The sequence below is a fragment of the Epinephelus moara genome, chromosome 6 (genome assembly GCF_006386435.1).
Source record: "Epinephelus moara isolate mb chromosome 6, YSFRI_EMoa_1.0, whole genome shotgun sequence".
NCBI lineage: Eukaryota > Metazoa > Chordata > Actinopteri > Perciformes > Serranidae > Epinephelus > Epinephelus moara.
This window is the reverse complement of record NC_065511.1, coordinates 36,328,760-36,344,426: the sequence shown is the minus strand read 5'-3', so window position 1 is coordinate 36,344,426 and position 15,667 is coordinate 36,328,760. Positions and strand designations below refer to the sequence as shown.

The 15,667-nt window shown below is 41.8% G+C and overlaps 1 protein-coding gene across 2 annotated transcripts in view; it reads right to left on the bottom strand.

Annotated features, from left to right (window-relative positions):
* Positions 1 to 15,667, bottom strand: part of ntrk1 (neurotrophic tyrosine kinase, receptor, type 1) — a 60,778-nt gene that overhangs the window by 29,674 nt on the left and 15,437 nt on the right. For both annotated transcript variants that reach the window (XM_050046287.1, XM_050046288.1), the window contains exons 4-7: positions 12,527 to 12,595; positions 9,035 to 9,189; positions 8,556 to 8,701; positions 1,959 to 2,097 (exon numbers count right to left, since the gene is read on the bottom strand). In XM_050046287.1, coding sequence (XP_049902244.1) covers positions 1,959 to 2,097; positions 8,556 to 8,701; positions 9,035 to 9,189; positions 12,527 to 12,595 — 509 coding nt within the window. The remainder of the gene's footprint in view (positions 1 to 1,958; positions 2,098 to 8,555; positions 8,702 to 9,034; positions 9,190 to 12,526; positions 12,596 to 15,667) is intronic.

Here is a 15,667-nt window from a genome sequence, read left to right as displayed (position 1 = left end):
TTTTGATGGTTATGCTCCCTCTGTGCTGTTTGCTCATTGCAGCGGCCCCAACGCCTACATTTGGTGTGAATTTTTAAAAAAAAAGAATTGGTGAGGGCCTATTTGTCACGCATTTTCCCCTAGTGGCTCAGAGAGAGTCAAGGAAAAATATTTGTAGCTTTAGGGAGGGTAAATAAATAGTCACACCCTCCTGAAAAATAAAGAACAATCCTTACTTTTCACTACTGGTAATCGCCTGTGAGTCTAATTATTACAGAAATGCTCTTTTAAATGCATGTATGCTACTGCTGAATGTGCACCTTGATCAAGTGTAACTTAAAGTCAACATTTGGTGAGGACACACCCTGCAGGTTCCCCTCTGAGTTTCCATGAATCAATGTTCTCCATCTGTACTGCAAACCTGTTCTGACCTGCTATGAATAATGAATCCTGGTCGTCGTCATGCCCCCGACCACAAAAGCTACCTGGAAGCTCCTCTGGACGTGAAGTTACAGGAAATGGCCTCATTTAGATCGAACACGACTCTCAAGTGCAGAGACCCCTCATACTGCACTGACAAGTCTGCTGCTCTTAACCCATGACCCAGCCTCACAAAGTGCTGCGCTAAGGGGGATACTGAGGCATTTGTCTTTTTATCCAGAGCTCACAGAAGTCCGTTGCAGTGAGTGAAAATTAGCGCTGTTATTCACATTAAACTAATCATCCATTAGCGACCCCTACTAAACTCACACGCGCTATTTCACGGCAGGGGTTAAAAGGAGGCCTGGAATTATCTTTAATGAGCCAGCTCAGTTCTGACTGAAGAATTAGACAATGAACATTTTGAGAAAATGTGGCAAATACACAAAATGATTCCCGGCATCAGTCCAGGCAGATTTATGGTGAAGTGGAACCTTTGCATTCAAAATATTAACTTATGTGATGGTGGGTATTAGTATCTGAATTCACACTTTAAAGGTGAAAAATGACATAGCAAAAACATGATTCAGAAAAGCTGTTTTATGAAAGAGAAGCCAGAGCACCATGAATCAATGGCACAGAGAGCCACTCAGCAGTAAACACCCACTGTTCTGGGAGATAATTAAGAGTAATTAAAGGGCTAGCGGTTAACGAGTGTCCGTCCACCAGGGGGGCTGATGTTGATAGATTAGCTGCACTAACGCATTTACAGACTGCCAATCACTGCGGATGAAGCGGTTTTCCGGAGTAGGAGGGAAAAGTCCATTAGCACAGGCTCAAATCAGATCTTAGCACGGGTTATCAGCCCCATTTTCCTGACGTTCATTATCTGTCCCTTGATGCTCGTGCATTTGGCCTCAGCTGATTGGCGCCCCCGCTCTTTTTTGGCTTTGTTTTCTAATGAGTGTCACTGAGTTGGTGATATATGATATTGTTTGGCCAGTATTTTTTCTCAGTAATGTATCACTAATGCATCTGACTCTTGTTTTGTGTGGGACCGCTGGGTGCTGTCATTCCTCGGTGTTCCTCAACTTCCAGATGCACTAATGCATCTGAAAGGAGGAAACAACAGCAAACCTCCTGGGTCAAGCTGCTTCTGTAATTTAGAAGTACAGTATACACGAGGTGAAGGAGTTCTTTAAGAGTGAAGAGAGGCAAGTTCACTTTCTTTTGTCCTCTTATTGTATCCCTGCATTAAATGACCAGCCATACCTGCAGCACTTCACTCATATTATTTTAACACTTCTCCCTAGTTGCCAGAGTGAGTGGCAGATGACAGAGAGCTCCATTAGAAGCATGGTGGGTACATGCTCGTATTTGTAGAGGGGGCATTTAGAAGAAATCAGTGCAGTGCATTTTTCTTTTCTCTGGCTGTCCACCCTGCCTGCACTAGAAAAATGGCCCCAGTGTGCTCTCGCCCTAACCTCCATTAAGCCCCGATGACTTGTATTGAGCCCGTGAGCTTTCAAGAGTGTGGTTTTCATTTTCCAGGCACTTACACTCAATGTCCAATTGCACCATCTCCTCCCCGGGCCCAGCTTGGTTCTCAGCCTCGCAGGTGAGGTTGTGCAGGTTGTCGCTGGAGGAAACATTGGTGAGGAAAAGGACCAGCTCTAATGTGGAGCCCCAGATTCTCTTCTGTCAGCAGCCGACGGCGCAGACAAGAGCAGAGGAGGTTAATGCAGCCGGGTCACAACTACATATGGATCACTTAGAGGTATATAGGTTAGAGGGATGAAATGGGATCCAATTTACTACACTGTGGATCAATAGATTACACATGAACTTTATTTATACAGCTTTAAGCTACAGATTATCTAAAGAGCTTTACAGCATGGTGAGAAGAGCAGAAAATAAAGCAAAGAGTGAAATAAAATTAAGATCACAACTTTTAGAAAACCTACACACAGACAAGTGGCCTCGGACACACACACACACACACACACACACACACACACACACACACACACACACACACAGTCAGACAGTTAAGAGCCGGTGAAAGAGAGTGCATTTTTGAGCCGAAGCTTGAAAGCATCAATAAAGTGAGATCAAATGGAAGAGGGGAAGGAATTACGTACTTTTTGGGGGAGGCTACTGAGCAAAAGCTATCGCCAAAAGATAAAGTCCTGAATCTAGAGACAAAGGAAAGACCTCAGGTCTCTGGCTGTGGAGTTCAGAAGTAAATGTAGGAACAAGACCACTTAGTGCTTCTAGAACAATAATTAAATAATTCACAGGAAGCGAGTGGAGGGAAGGAAGAATTGGACTAATATTTTTGATCTCATCAGCCTTGCTACAACATTTTTGACTACAAAAGTTGACAGTGGGATAAAGACATCTGGTGATATTCTATATTTTTCTTATTGTCCACAAATCAGCAGTTAGATTAGATGTGCAACACATTACCGGTACTATCTGTAGGGTTGCCACTGAGCTCTGACCAAATGGTGCATTATCCTCCATGCAAGTATACATTTAAAGAAGAGAGGATTGCATTCAGAGATGGAACATTGATTAAGTTTCCATGATCTTTTGTCTGGCAATCCACTTAACATGTTTGGGTGTCTGGAAATGGAAAAGTCATACTAGCAAAGGACAGATGGTCAGAATGTTTTGTGCATTGCCAGACAGATGATCAAGCATTAACATTTTCAAGCTCACAGTTGCTTGATGATTTTATTTTAATTTCTGACAATAAATCCATTGAAAGAGTGTCCTCATACAAGTACTTGTGTATATGGATAGATGACAAGCTTTCATTTGATGTACATATTGTTACTGTAGTTAGGAAGTTTAAAGTGAAGCTTTTATTTTAGAGATAAATCTTGTTTTACTTTCAGTGCTAAGAAAAAAACCTGTGGAAGCTATCTGATAGTGTTTTGAAGATCGAACTCCAATAAGCGAACAAATTAGGACACAGCCAGTGTGCTGAGGATGCAGGAGAAAGTCTGCACCTGTCACAAGTGGATTCAACATCTGGGAACATTTTAGAGAGTTTGACTGTCCCTTAAATTGAATGAGGCCGTGCTGAGCACAGATGGAGGCCGTGTGGACCCCCTCAAGGGCTCTTCCCCAGTGCTCCACCGTCACAGCCACCCCCAAATCAATCTCCCATATAGACTTCAGATATTTGAGTGATGGGTCTTAAGCATGTTTTTTTTAATGTTACATTTCTGAGTGCAGTCCTCTGCTTTGAATGAACACACAACATCACAACCAGTGTGTGTTAGCCTGTGTCTTAGTAGTCTCTGCCTTCCTGACTATGTGGCACTCAGCCCAAAACATTCCTACTGAAAACATAAGCTGTGTCTCAAATCGCCTACTTCTGTACTTACACTTAATATTTTGAGTGCATAAGTGCGTTCACACTGAGAAGTATGGAAACATGCAGTGCACTAGGAGTACCCGGATGGTGCACTCAAAACGGTCAAGAAGTTGAGTGTGGAACTATGGACACTTCCCGCCCTCAATGGTCGCCATCTTGGCTTCGTGGCAGAAGGGGAGGGACCACTTTTCAAACTGGAAATGGCGGCCGAGGACTGTGCGATTGTGAACGTCGCTGCATTGTACAAATACATGTGTTTTTGCACAAAGCACCACTATACTGTTGTCGGGTATAAGCCAGCAGTATGTTTATTGGGTTAATTTACGATAATGCAGAGGCTAATGCTAGTTTGTTAAGTAGCTAATTTGCGGTCATCATTTACAGTAAGTGCACAACGGCCGTGTTTGGTTTGAGACAACACTACCCTGTCGAAATTTGTGCACTACCCTAATATGTACATAGTGCATATAGTATACTACATGGAAGTGTAATGGAAGTACGTGATTTGAGACACAGCATGGGTTTTGGAATGCACAGCATGATTCTGCATTGCCAGTATTAAGTGACCTCGGCAACTCCTGTACCAAAATTCCCGTGTCTTTCCTTCTTCAAAAAAGTATTTAATTTGTCTTTTTGAAAATATATGGTATCTATGATATCTGACTCTGCACTTTTTTTTAATACAGCCACATTTTTTTTTTTAAAAAAAGGCCGACTTTAGGAGTTGTTGTCCCTGGCACTCCAGTGGGAATTTCATTTTTCCGATTTTTCCGACGCCACCTGAATGCAGCGCATAACCGGACTTTCAAGTGCAGGCAGGCGCGTGCGCTTTTTCCTTCTGAGTTGCTAGCTAAGTTTAACCGTCTTCTGACTGAATTAGCTAACATGGGGAGAAGGTACAAGTCGGACGCAGTAAATAAAGAGGAAGACTAGAGGAAGAATCTTGTCACGTCATTGTACTTCGGGAATACGTTGGATTTTGACGTATTCGAACGCGTTGGAGTTTTTGGATGTTGGATGTTTCATGTCGGCTACAATGGATTCTCTGATGGATGTAACGTTTAACTGACAGCCGTTGGTTGAAAACGTCACTGGTAAGTTCCATATTATTTATTTCTTCTTGACATAGATGCTGTTGTTTGTTGTTGTTTGTGTCGCAGACCGTGCTTGCACACTTGGTTGTCGTTGTCTTGTGTGGGTTTATAATAGACACTGACCGGCCACTTTATTAGGTACACCTGTTCAACTGCGCCTTAACACAAACAGCTACTCAGCCAATCACATGGCAGCAACTTGTTGCATTTAGTAATGTAGACATGGTGAAGACGACCTGCTGAAGTTCAAACTGAGCATCAGAATGAGGAAGAAAGGTGATTGAAGTGACTTTGAACGTGGCATGGTTGTTGGTGCCAGATGGGCTGTATTTCAGATTTTTATGCACAACCATCTCTAGGGTTTACAGAGGATGGTCCCAAAAAGAGATACTAACCAGTGAGCTAAAATGCCTTATTGATGCCAGAGGTCAGAGGAGAATGGTCAGACTGGTTCAAGATGATAGAAAGGCAACAGGAAGTCAGAAAGGCAACAGGAAGTCAAATACCCACTGGTTCCAACCAAGGTGTGCAGAAGACCATCTCTGAACCAACACCTTGTCCAACCTTGAAGCAGATGGGCTACAGCAGCAGAAGACCACACCAGGTGCCACTCCTGTCAGCTAACAACAGGAAACTGAGGCTACAATTCACACGGGTTTTCTCACCAAAACTGGACAATAGAAGATTGGAAAAACCACATTCAGATGGAAGCATGGATCCATCCTGCCTTGTATCAACGCTTCAGGCTGCTGCTGGTGGTGTAATGGTGTGGGGGAGATTTTCTTAGTACCAACTGAGCATGGTTTAAACACCACAGCCTACCTGAGTATTGTTGCTGACCGTGTCCATCCCTTTATGACCACAGTGTACCCATCTTCTGATGGCTACTTCCAGCAGGATAACGCACCATGTCACAAAGCTCACATCATCTCAAACTGGTTTCGTGAACATGACAATGAGTTCACTGTACTCCAATGGCCTCCACAGTCACCAGATCTCAATCCAATAGAGCACCTTTGGGATGTGGTGGAACGGGAGACTCACATCATGGATGTGAAGCTGACAAATCTGCAGCAACCATATGATGTCATGATGTCAATATGAACCAAAATCTCTGAGGAATGTTTCCACTGCCTTGCTGGATCTATGCCACAAAAAATTAAGGCAGTTCTGAAGGCATAAATGGTTCCAACCTGGTATTAGCAAGGTGTACCTAATAAAGTGGCTGTTGAGTGTATGGTTTGGCTGTGGAGGCTACAGCAGCGGTTCTCAACCAGGCGACCGGTGAAATCCAGGGGTCTTTGAGGGAGCTCCAGGAGGTCCCCAGAAAAATTGGGAATATTTTATTTTCATATTTAACTGACTGTAGAAGTGAGCCCAGTGTGAGTAAGAGTCACAAAAGTGACTATTCTAATCATTATTTATTTCATTTACAGTTACCTTCTCAACTATACATGACAACTAGCTACAGAATTCTGGTCTAATTCTACATAAAAAATCTTTTCAGATGGAGGTCCCTGAAGCAAAATCTTTTTAAATGGTTGTCCATGACCTAATCTGTATCAGTTCAAGGGAGCTTGGCATGAGAGTTTGTGAACCACTGAGCTACAGTATATGGCTATGTGGCTGTATGGGCATTCATTATCACTGAATGTCAAACAGTGTATTTATTTCTAAAGTTGCTTCACTGTGCTGGTAGTTTAGTCTGCCTTACATTTTTATCCTTTCTCTGAGTGAAGTTTAAGCAAAGTATTGGTAAAATCCATGGTGTGGGCCATGGTTTTGAAATAGCCTATCAGCAATTGTGCTGCTTAAATATCAGCAGGTCACCATTTAATGATAAATCCATGGCATTGTCCATGGTGCTCAAGAGCGCCTCATTGTAGAGCTGCACAATATGTCCTTTTTCTTTTTCTTTTTCAAACATTATTTTTAAAGCTTTTTTGCCTTTTAATTATTGTGAAGCTGAAGAGTGAAAGGAAAGGAGGGGAGACATGCAGCAAAGGGCCACTGGTTTGAATTGAACCCGGGCCCCTGCAAAGGACCAAGCGGGAACCCCCGCACCTGATAAATGAAGCCAACACAGAGGTGCCGTTCTTTGAATGACCACTTGAGGCTGGCTCCAGAAGCCAGTCAGTTCCCATAGACACCTATGTTAAAATGCCCCATTTACAGCAGAAGTAAACGTGTTTACAGCCTGGTTCCAAAAACAGTTTTGCTCTCTGTAGCTAATTTTGACCTTCATGACAACAACAGTAGGGTGAAATTTTTAATTACTCACACGTTTACATTTAATTAAAGCATTAAGTTAGATAGTATGAAGGGCGGGCTACTTTGATTAACAGGCTGTCTGCTGATAGTGTCCTTGGCTTCTCAATCAGATTCACCCTCGCTAGGCCTGTTGCGATATGCAGTCGGTTAATTGCACGGTAAATTTAAAGGGAGACGGTAACTTTTCCGGCCGCGATTAATTGCCATATTCATGCGTGTTTGTTTTCCTCGTCTCTCTCCACCAAAGAGACTGGAAAACAAGAGTGAATACGACCAACTTAACTGCACACCTGAGAGTGAGAGACTGACAGTCTATTTTTTTTTTTTGTATTTATAAGGTCTTTATTTATTTATTTTGATATTTTTACGTGTTATTTCGGATATTTAAATTTTCTTTTTTGCATTCCTAAATATTCTTATTAAATAAATGTTTATTTCTCTTTGAAAGGGTGTACTTGCATCAATATGCCTTTATTATTATATAAGTTTAAAAAATGGTCTAAAAACAGCAAAATTACAACAATAATAAAAATGGTCTTAAAAGCACAATATTACGCAATATTATCGCTTATCGCAATAATTTCTGACGCAATTAATCGCCCAGCAAAATCTGTTAACGTGACAGGCCTACCCCTCACTCCACTACAGGTTCACCCTCTCTTTCAGATGAGGTCACTTCAGACTCTTTAAAAACCAAGATGGCTGAAATGCCGAACTTGAGACTTCAAAATGGGAGTCAATAAACCAATGGGTGACATCACAGTAGCTACGTCCATTATTTTATAGGCTATGCAAAGGACTCAGCCTATATGGGGCTTGCTGAACAAAACTTGTAGCTATCATTAACATTTGTTTGCCACAGAGCTTATTTTCTGCAGTAATCCAAAATCCAATGGAGAAATCCCATAGGCTCGATGAGGGAGCCAGTGCGATGCTAACATCCGGCCTACAGAAAAACACCATCTCTGGGGCACTCTATTGTAATCTGCATTTCTCTCCATTCTGCTCTTCCATCTCCGTAAGTTCTCACTGTCTTGCATCTCCGTACAGCTCTTTGGTTGTATAAGGCCCCACTACAGGGCCTCACACCCTCTGCAACCAAACCGTGACATTTATGTACCGTTACGCCCCTTTTATATGGCCCGATATTACAAACCCCAAATTTGCCTCAAAGACTTTTGAGCATCCTCTTGTTTTCGACCTTCGATTCATTTCAGGAAAAACTACTCAAACAGAAGAAGCCTCAGGAAGAGAATGGATTAGATATCCCTTTTCCAGCATAGACAGACAATCGATGTTGTGCGTACAAAAAAAACAAAAAATACTTTTCTTAATATCCGTGTGGTTTATACACACACACACACACACACACACACACACACACACTGAAAAATCTTAACTACCTGGGTAAAGACGCGAGAGTAGAGCTCATCAGTTCGCCATCTCACACTGGGAGTGGGACTTCCTGTCACTTGACAGGTAAATGTCAGGTTGCCTCCTTCTTGAATCTTTGAATCTTTGGAGGCGATGATAGTCACCTCAGGCAGACCTGGGAGCAGCAGAGGAGACGGCATGAGCACAGGTCACTAATGTGGTGGTACAAGTGAGTGAAGAACAGAAATAACACAGGGCCAAAAACTCTCTCATATGTTTCCTGGCAACAAGATGTTCCCACTCTGTGCGATTAAAACAACAATGCTGAGCCAATTTCTTCCCTGCATGTCACTGCACCTGCTTGTTGAAGATGTTAATATGAAGAATGGGAACAAGAAATGTTTTTTATTGTTGTTGCGTGTTGCACTTCCTATTGTAAACATGCATTACTAACAACAATATATAGCATCACAAGACAGTGCAAACATGGAGTTCAGATATCACTTACTGCAGTTATCTATCACCAAAGAACTGAGGGGTACTTCTTGATCATCAGAGAAACAGGACAACATTTGGTTGTCCAGGTCACCGCGTTCATTCCGCTGCCACTGCTGGAGCCAGTGGAGGTCACATGAGCAAACGAGAGGGTTGTCCCTCAAAACCCTGAAGAGAAAAAGGTAGAAAATATCATCTCCACTATCTACAAATTCAGTTTTTAATATTTTTAATTTGTCTGACAAAAACGCACAAGAAAGACAAGAGCTTCAACCATCAAACATTATAAATAAGAATTCCACAGTACAACTAATGAATTAGTTCTTTTGTGGCAGACTCTTTATGTAACAGGTTAAGCAGTATTGACTCATTATATTGTAGCACATAATGAGTTTTTTAGTAAGGGTGGCACATACCCTCTCTTTTTTAAACTACTAACTTTTTATATAATTAGAAACATACAGTTTTGATTTAATATAAGTCCTTGACGAATTTCACCTTTAGATAGAAAATTACTTTTCATACCCTCCAACTTCAGATATCTTTAATAATGAATCAGCTTTCAAAAACCCCATGAGCCTGAAAACCACTGAAAAGAGTGCTGTCCATCAATCAGTAAAAGGCAACAGTAGGCCACCTAACTAAGTATGTTCACCTGTTAATTAACCTCTGTGAAAATTATGGTGAAAGCACAATGCTATAAGACCACAAAAACACTGGAAGGTCTCCAATTTTTTTTTTAGTTTTGTATTTTAACTTATTTTTTGTGTTTTTATCTTCCATCTTTGTACTTTACAGTAAGTGCACAGAATAATGACATTTGAAAGAGACAAAAGCCTCTCTTTGTTTTGTTGTGGTAATACTGTTGCCCTTGGTGAATTGAGAGATAGCAGCAGAGAGAACTGTAGGTTATCAAATTGTGTTTACTAACTTCAGCCAGACTGTGATGTAGGTTTGATTTCAGACCAGATCTTTTCAAGTTCAAACCAGCTGTACTCCCCCTATGGCTGTATGAGTACGATAGTTAGCTCACTAATGCACATGCTATACCATTTAAAGCTGGGCATACACTGTACTTTGTTGGGCGTCGTTTGCCATGCATTGCACTGGGGGAGCGAGGTTCGATCATAGCCAAATCAACTGCTCCCACCCAGCTGTCAGACATTTGGATGAATTTCTGACATTTGATTATGACATGAGATTTTGGTCTCCAGTGTCAGGCTCTCTTGTGCAGTTAAAGCAGAGACACAAGTAAACTCTTAAGATTTTTTTAAACTGTGCCTGCATGAAGAATGCATGAATTGTCCATCCATCCATTTTCATCCGCCAGGTTGCGGGGGCAGCAGGCCAAGCAAAGCACCCTAGACGTTCCTTTCCCCAACAATGCTTACCAGCTCCTCCTGGGGGACCCCAAGGCGTTCCCAGGCCAGATGAGATATGTTATCCCTCCAGTGTGTTCTGGGTCTGCCCCGGGGCCTCCTACCAGGGGTACATGCCCGAAACACCTCTAACAGGAGGCGCCCAGGAGGCATCCTGATCAGATGCCCGAACCACCTCAACTGACGCCTTTCAACGTGAAGGAACAGTGGCTCTACTCCAAGCTCCCTCCTGATGTTCAACATCTTACCCTGAGCCCAGCCACCCCATGGAAAAATAATTTCGGCCACTTGTAGCCGCAGTCTCATTCTTTCGGTTATTACCCATAGCGCATGACCATAGGCGAGGGTTGGGATGTAGATGGACCAGTATATTGCAAGCTTTTCCTTCCGGCTCAGCTCCCAGCGACCACATCAATGCAGAAACCACACCAAACCAAAGTTCGAGCATCTCGGGGCTTGCTCACAAAGCATTGTGTGGATGGAAAATAAGGAGGTCAGGTTGGTTGAGCTGTGGCAACAACATTTACGTGCCTGTTTAATGTTTCCTCCTCCTATCATGACTGATATGACCGAGAGAAATGTTGGCAGCAAGCGGCAACTCCTGGGGCTGAAAAATTAAGCCAGCACAGAAGTGCCAAAAACTGCAGTTCACTGAATGACCACTTGAGGCTGGCTCCGGAAGCCACTCAATCCCCACAGACCCCCATGTTAAAATGCCCAACTTTACAGAAGAAATAAACACGTTAACAGCCTGGTTAAAAAAAAACCAATTTTGGTCTCTATAGCTAATTTCCTCCTTCATGACACCTGTGTAAGGTGTTAATTTTCAAATAACTCAACTGTTTACATTTTATTAAAGCTTAAAGTTACGCAAAATTAAGGGTGGGCTGCTTTGAGTAACAGGCTGAAAGTGTCCTCAGCTTCTCAGCCAGATCCACCCCTCATTCCTCCACAGCCTCTTGCCCAATTAAGGTCACTTTTGGCTCCAAAAAACAAGATGGTGATGGCCAAAATGCCAAACTCAAGGCTTTAATATGGGAGTCCACAAACCAATTGATGACATTACAGTAGCTACGTCCATTATTTTAAAAAACAATGAGCAGTGATGAGGTCCGGCCTCCTGCTGTGCCAGCAGAACAGGTTGTAACTCAAAAATGGAGACTGTCGCCAACTTTCTTGGTTGTCTCTAGCAGCCCGTGAACAGACGTCTGGGTTAAGGACTTGGGTCAGATTTTTCCTGGAAAATCCAAAGGATGTTTTGTTATGAGTGTTCCTGTGCCTTGCCTCTCTTTAGCTCAGTTACAGCACCAACAGTGTGCAATCTTAGCTATCATTAGCTAAGAAATGGAGTCCACTAGCATCAAGAAACGACCAGCACCCACAGGCCATTTTATTTTCTATTTTACATGTACAGTGTGAGCACTCATGTCGTGGCTTGAAAGTGGGAGTCCATAAATAGTGAGCTTTGGAAAAAAGCCAAATCGAAGAGTGTATGCCCAGCTTATTAAGTTGAGAAAGGTCTGTCTGCAGCTCACTGACAGCAAACAAACCTTAACCCTGATCATGTATGTGGAAAAGGTTGTGCTCAACCTCTGATAACTGTCTATAAGCCGCAAACCTACTTGTTTAAGTTTTTCACTTGGCTAACTTTTGACTTAACAGCTGTACAAAAATTACGCGGGAGGACCCTCGTCTTGACTTGGAAAAATCTGCCACACCCTTCTGGCATTATCTCAAAATAACATATATCTAACTGTCACAACTCCTTTAAGATGATGTACTTCCATTTGAAACATTTTGCAACTTAAAAAAAATCCCCCAAATTACCAATTGACAACTTTATGGCAAACAAATGAGGGTCCAGTTTGTAAAGTATACTGCAACCAGCAACTTTGAACGAAGACAAATGCTTCCCAACAAACAGATGTTACCATTGTCATTGAATTAGTAAACTGCTGGGCAGAGGCAGTGGCAGATTACAGTGGTCCTGGACAACTGGGATTTTTTTTCTGGCTCCTTCTGTTTATGCATAGTCTGATGAGTAAGATTATTTCCTCCTTTACAGCCAACTTGATCCTCTGGAAAATGAAACTTACTTGAATAAAAGAGAGTTTAAAGGAACTCACAGGTTGAGCAGTGGTAGAAAATGAAACACCCTCCAGGAGATGTGCTCCAGAGAGTTTGATGCCAGGTTCCTTTGAGACAAAGAGAGACGACACACAATATTATTGACATTTGTTTTGCATCACGGGGCTGTACAGTGTTCCACCTATGTTACATGGATCAGAAAGGCTTTGTACATGTGGCACCGGTACCTTGGCAGTGTATTTGAAATTAATTTGCAAGCGTGCCATCTGCTCACATGTTGCTTTGAGTACAAGTGAAAATCTCTTATGAAAAAAAACAACTATTTTTAGCCTAAAAAATTAAAATTAAAGTAAAAATGTTCTTTTCATCTTTGCAATGTAGCCCTGTTCCACAGTTGAGTCATGCTGTGATTTCATTGTTCACTTTCAGAGCAATGCTTACCTGCTTTGAATTACTCTCAGTGGAAAACGTTAATGCATCCAAATGGGTTCTGATCAATTACCTTGGCAAGTATTTCACACCAGCCAGGAGCCATATGCACAAACACCTACAGCTTTCCTCTCCCAGTGTTTGTTCTGTACATTAGGTGATTAGATGAGACACAAACACTTCTCGGAGGAAAGATGTAGCTCGGCTACACAGACTGATAAACTCCATGGAATTGCATTTGGTGGAAGTAGTTCCCTATTTACTGGAGAAATGTTAGTATTTTTATACAGTTTACTAGTAAAACCACTGAGGGTTTTAGATAGGGCTGACTCAAATGCTTCAAAGCTTTGATTGTTGCCATGGAAAATCCAGATCCAAATCAGTATTCAAACTTGTGTTTTGTTTTAATTCAGCAGCAAACTGGTGGAACAAACTGAAAGGAGGTGGCCAGTGTCAGGCACAAATGACGCCAGTGTCCACAACTCGGTTATTGACCTCTGCTTCAAGCAAATAAATCTGACAAAAAGGAATGAGTGAGAAGAATTTCAGTCGTTTTTTCACGGCTGGCAACATGTAGTGATGCGACCTTCCAACACACATGCATCGGCGCTAAGTCCTATCAAAGTCAGGTGGGGTTGGCAAGGTTGAATAGTGTGTATGAATATATATATACCTCCTGGGGCCCATCATGCCCCATAGAAGCTTTGAATGTTTGCGGGTAATTATCAGTAAAGCTTTTAAGCCCTAAGATTTGGCATTCGGGACAGCCTCAGTGTTTAGCCATGATAGCTGTGTGGCTCTAGGGATGGCACTGTCAACTGGTCGGTCTACCACATTGGGCAGACTAAAATATCTCAACAACCACCAGATGGATTGTCATAAAACTTTGTACCAACATCCATGTTCCCCTGAAGATGGATCCTTGTCACATTGGTGATCTCTTGACTTTTCCTTGAGTGCCCCCAACCAGTTAAAGTTTTGACTTATTGTGTAAAATATCTCAGCATCTGCAAGGTGGATGGCACATAATTTTCTCCTGGCATTCATGGTTCCCACAGGATGAATCCTAATCAGGGTCCATATGGTTGTGGTTTTATATCAAATGTCTCAACAAATATAAGCCATGAAACTTGGTACACACATTCATGCCCTCTTTGGGATGAATTTTAATTACCTTGGTGTTCCTCTGACCTTTTATCTATTGTGTCTGGGTCAGAATTTTAATCTGTACAATACTTTGGTTTATGACCAAATACTTATAAAACTAGGGATACATGATGATGATGATGATGATTTCCTTTTTTCCTTGATACCCAATATGCTGATTTTTTTCCGACTCATTACCAGTGCCAATTCTGATATGCACAGATTTTTCCACCTGATTGCAGAGAACATCAGGTCTCTCCCGTAGTTTAACTAACACATTGCCTACTTGTTTCATGATGGCTCGCTGGCAAATGCACAATATAAAGCAATGCTTTTGAAAATGTACACATTCACTGGGCAAAATAAGACAACTATTTCAAATTAGGTTACACGTAAAACACGTCATATTTATTTTTCTGTAACATTTTCAAACCAGACTGTAAAATTCATCCTTCTGTAACAAGCTTGGAAGAAGCTCCCCCTGAGGCGGACTCCACCAACAAACCACAAAAAAATGTGATGGCACAACAGTCTCCTTCAGTACATTATTCTATGCTTTCTTTTGATTTTCACATTGGCTAGTCATCCTGTTTAATTTGTCTTCTGATTAAATTGGAACCGTTGAAACAAGTTGTAGGAAGCCTCTGCAAGTAATTGGTTGCTGGCAGACACTCTGTGCTGCAATAAAATGGTTAATCAGCAGTGCCGTGCACTGTAGAGCCGATGCGCTGCTGGTTCTGCCGGCCTGAATAGAATATAATGTCTATAGCCTTACTGTTGTGTACAGCCTTTATAGACTGAGCTGAGTAGTGATGCGCGGGTCGACCCGTAACCCGCGGGACCCGCAAATGGACCTGCGGGTCGGGCAGCAGTGATCGTCTGTTAAATCGGTCTGTAAATGATATTTTGACATTATTGGCTATTACTGTCATGGCATCCGAAGGTACTGATGCGTTGAGCAGGTGACAGTCCGCGGTCGTTTTCAAAACACACTTGTGTCACGCACTCCAAAAGAAACTTGTTGAAACTTTAAACAATAATTTATTGTACAAAACGGGGGAAACAAACGTTGACAAAAACGGTTCCATAATTCATATTAAATTCAAAAGATAACGAAAAAACAGCTACAAGTTAGAGGGAATAGTGATAAAGTGGTAAAACTTGGCATTGATCCACAGCCTCAGACGGATGCGCTCAAGCGTGCCGTGCACAAGCTCAGTTGGTAGGCTATACTATATTTTCACATTTTTAACAATGCAATTTAAAAGTTTAGATTTTTATTGATAACCTACATTTACCAACAACAAAAAGACTACATTTAGCACCAAAAAAATATGTAAAAAAAACAAACAAAAAGTAAATAAAGAAACGAATATTGAATACCAAATTTTCATAACGAATACCTACCCATAGAAACGAATATCCGAATATTTGGGTACAGCCCTACAAATTTGCCTTGGTTTTGGCTATTGTCACAATTGTCTTAGGGAGACCATTATCCAAGCCTGTTAAAGTGGGATGAATTTTCCAGTTTTCTTTAAAAATGTTGCATAAGAATAAGTATGACCTGCTTTACGTGTAATCTAAGTCAAAATAGTTCTTGT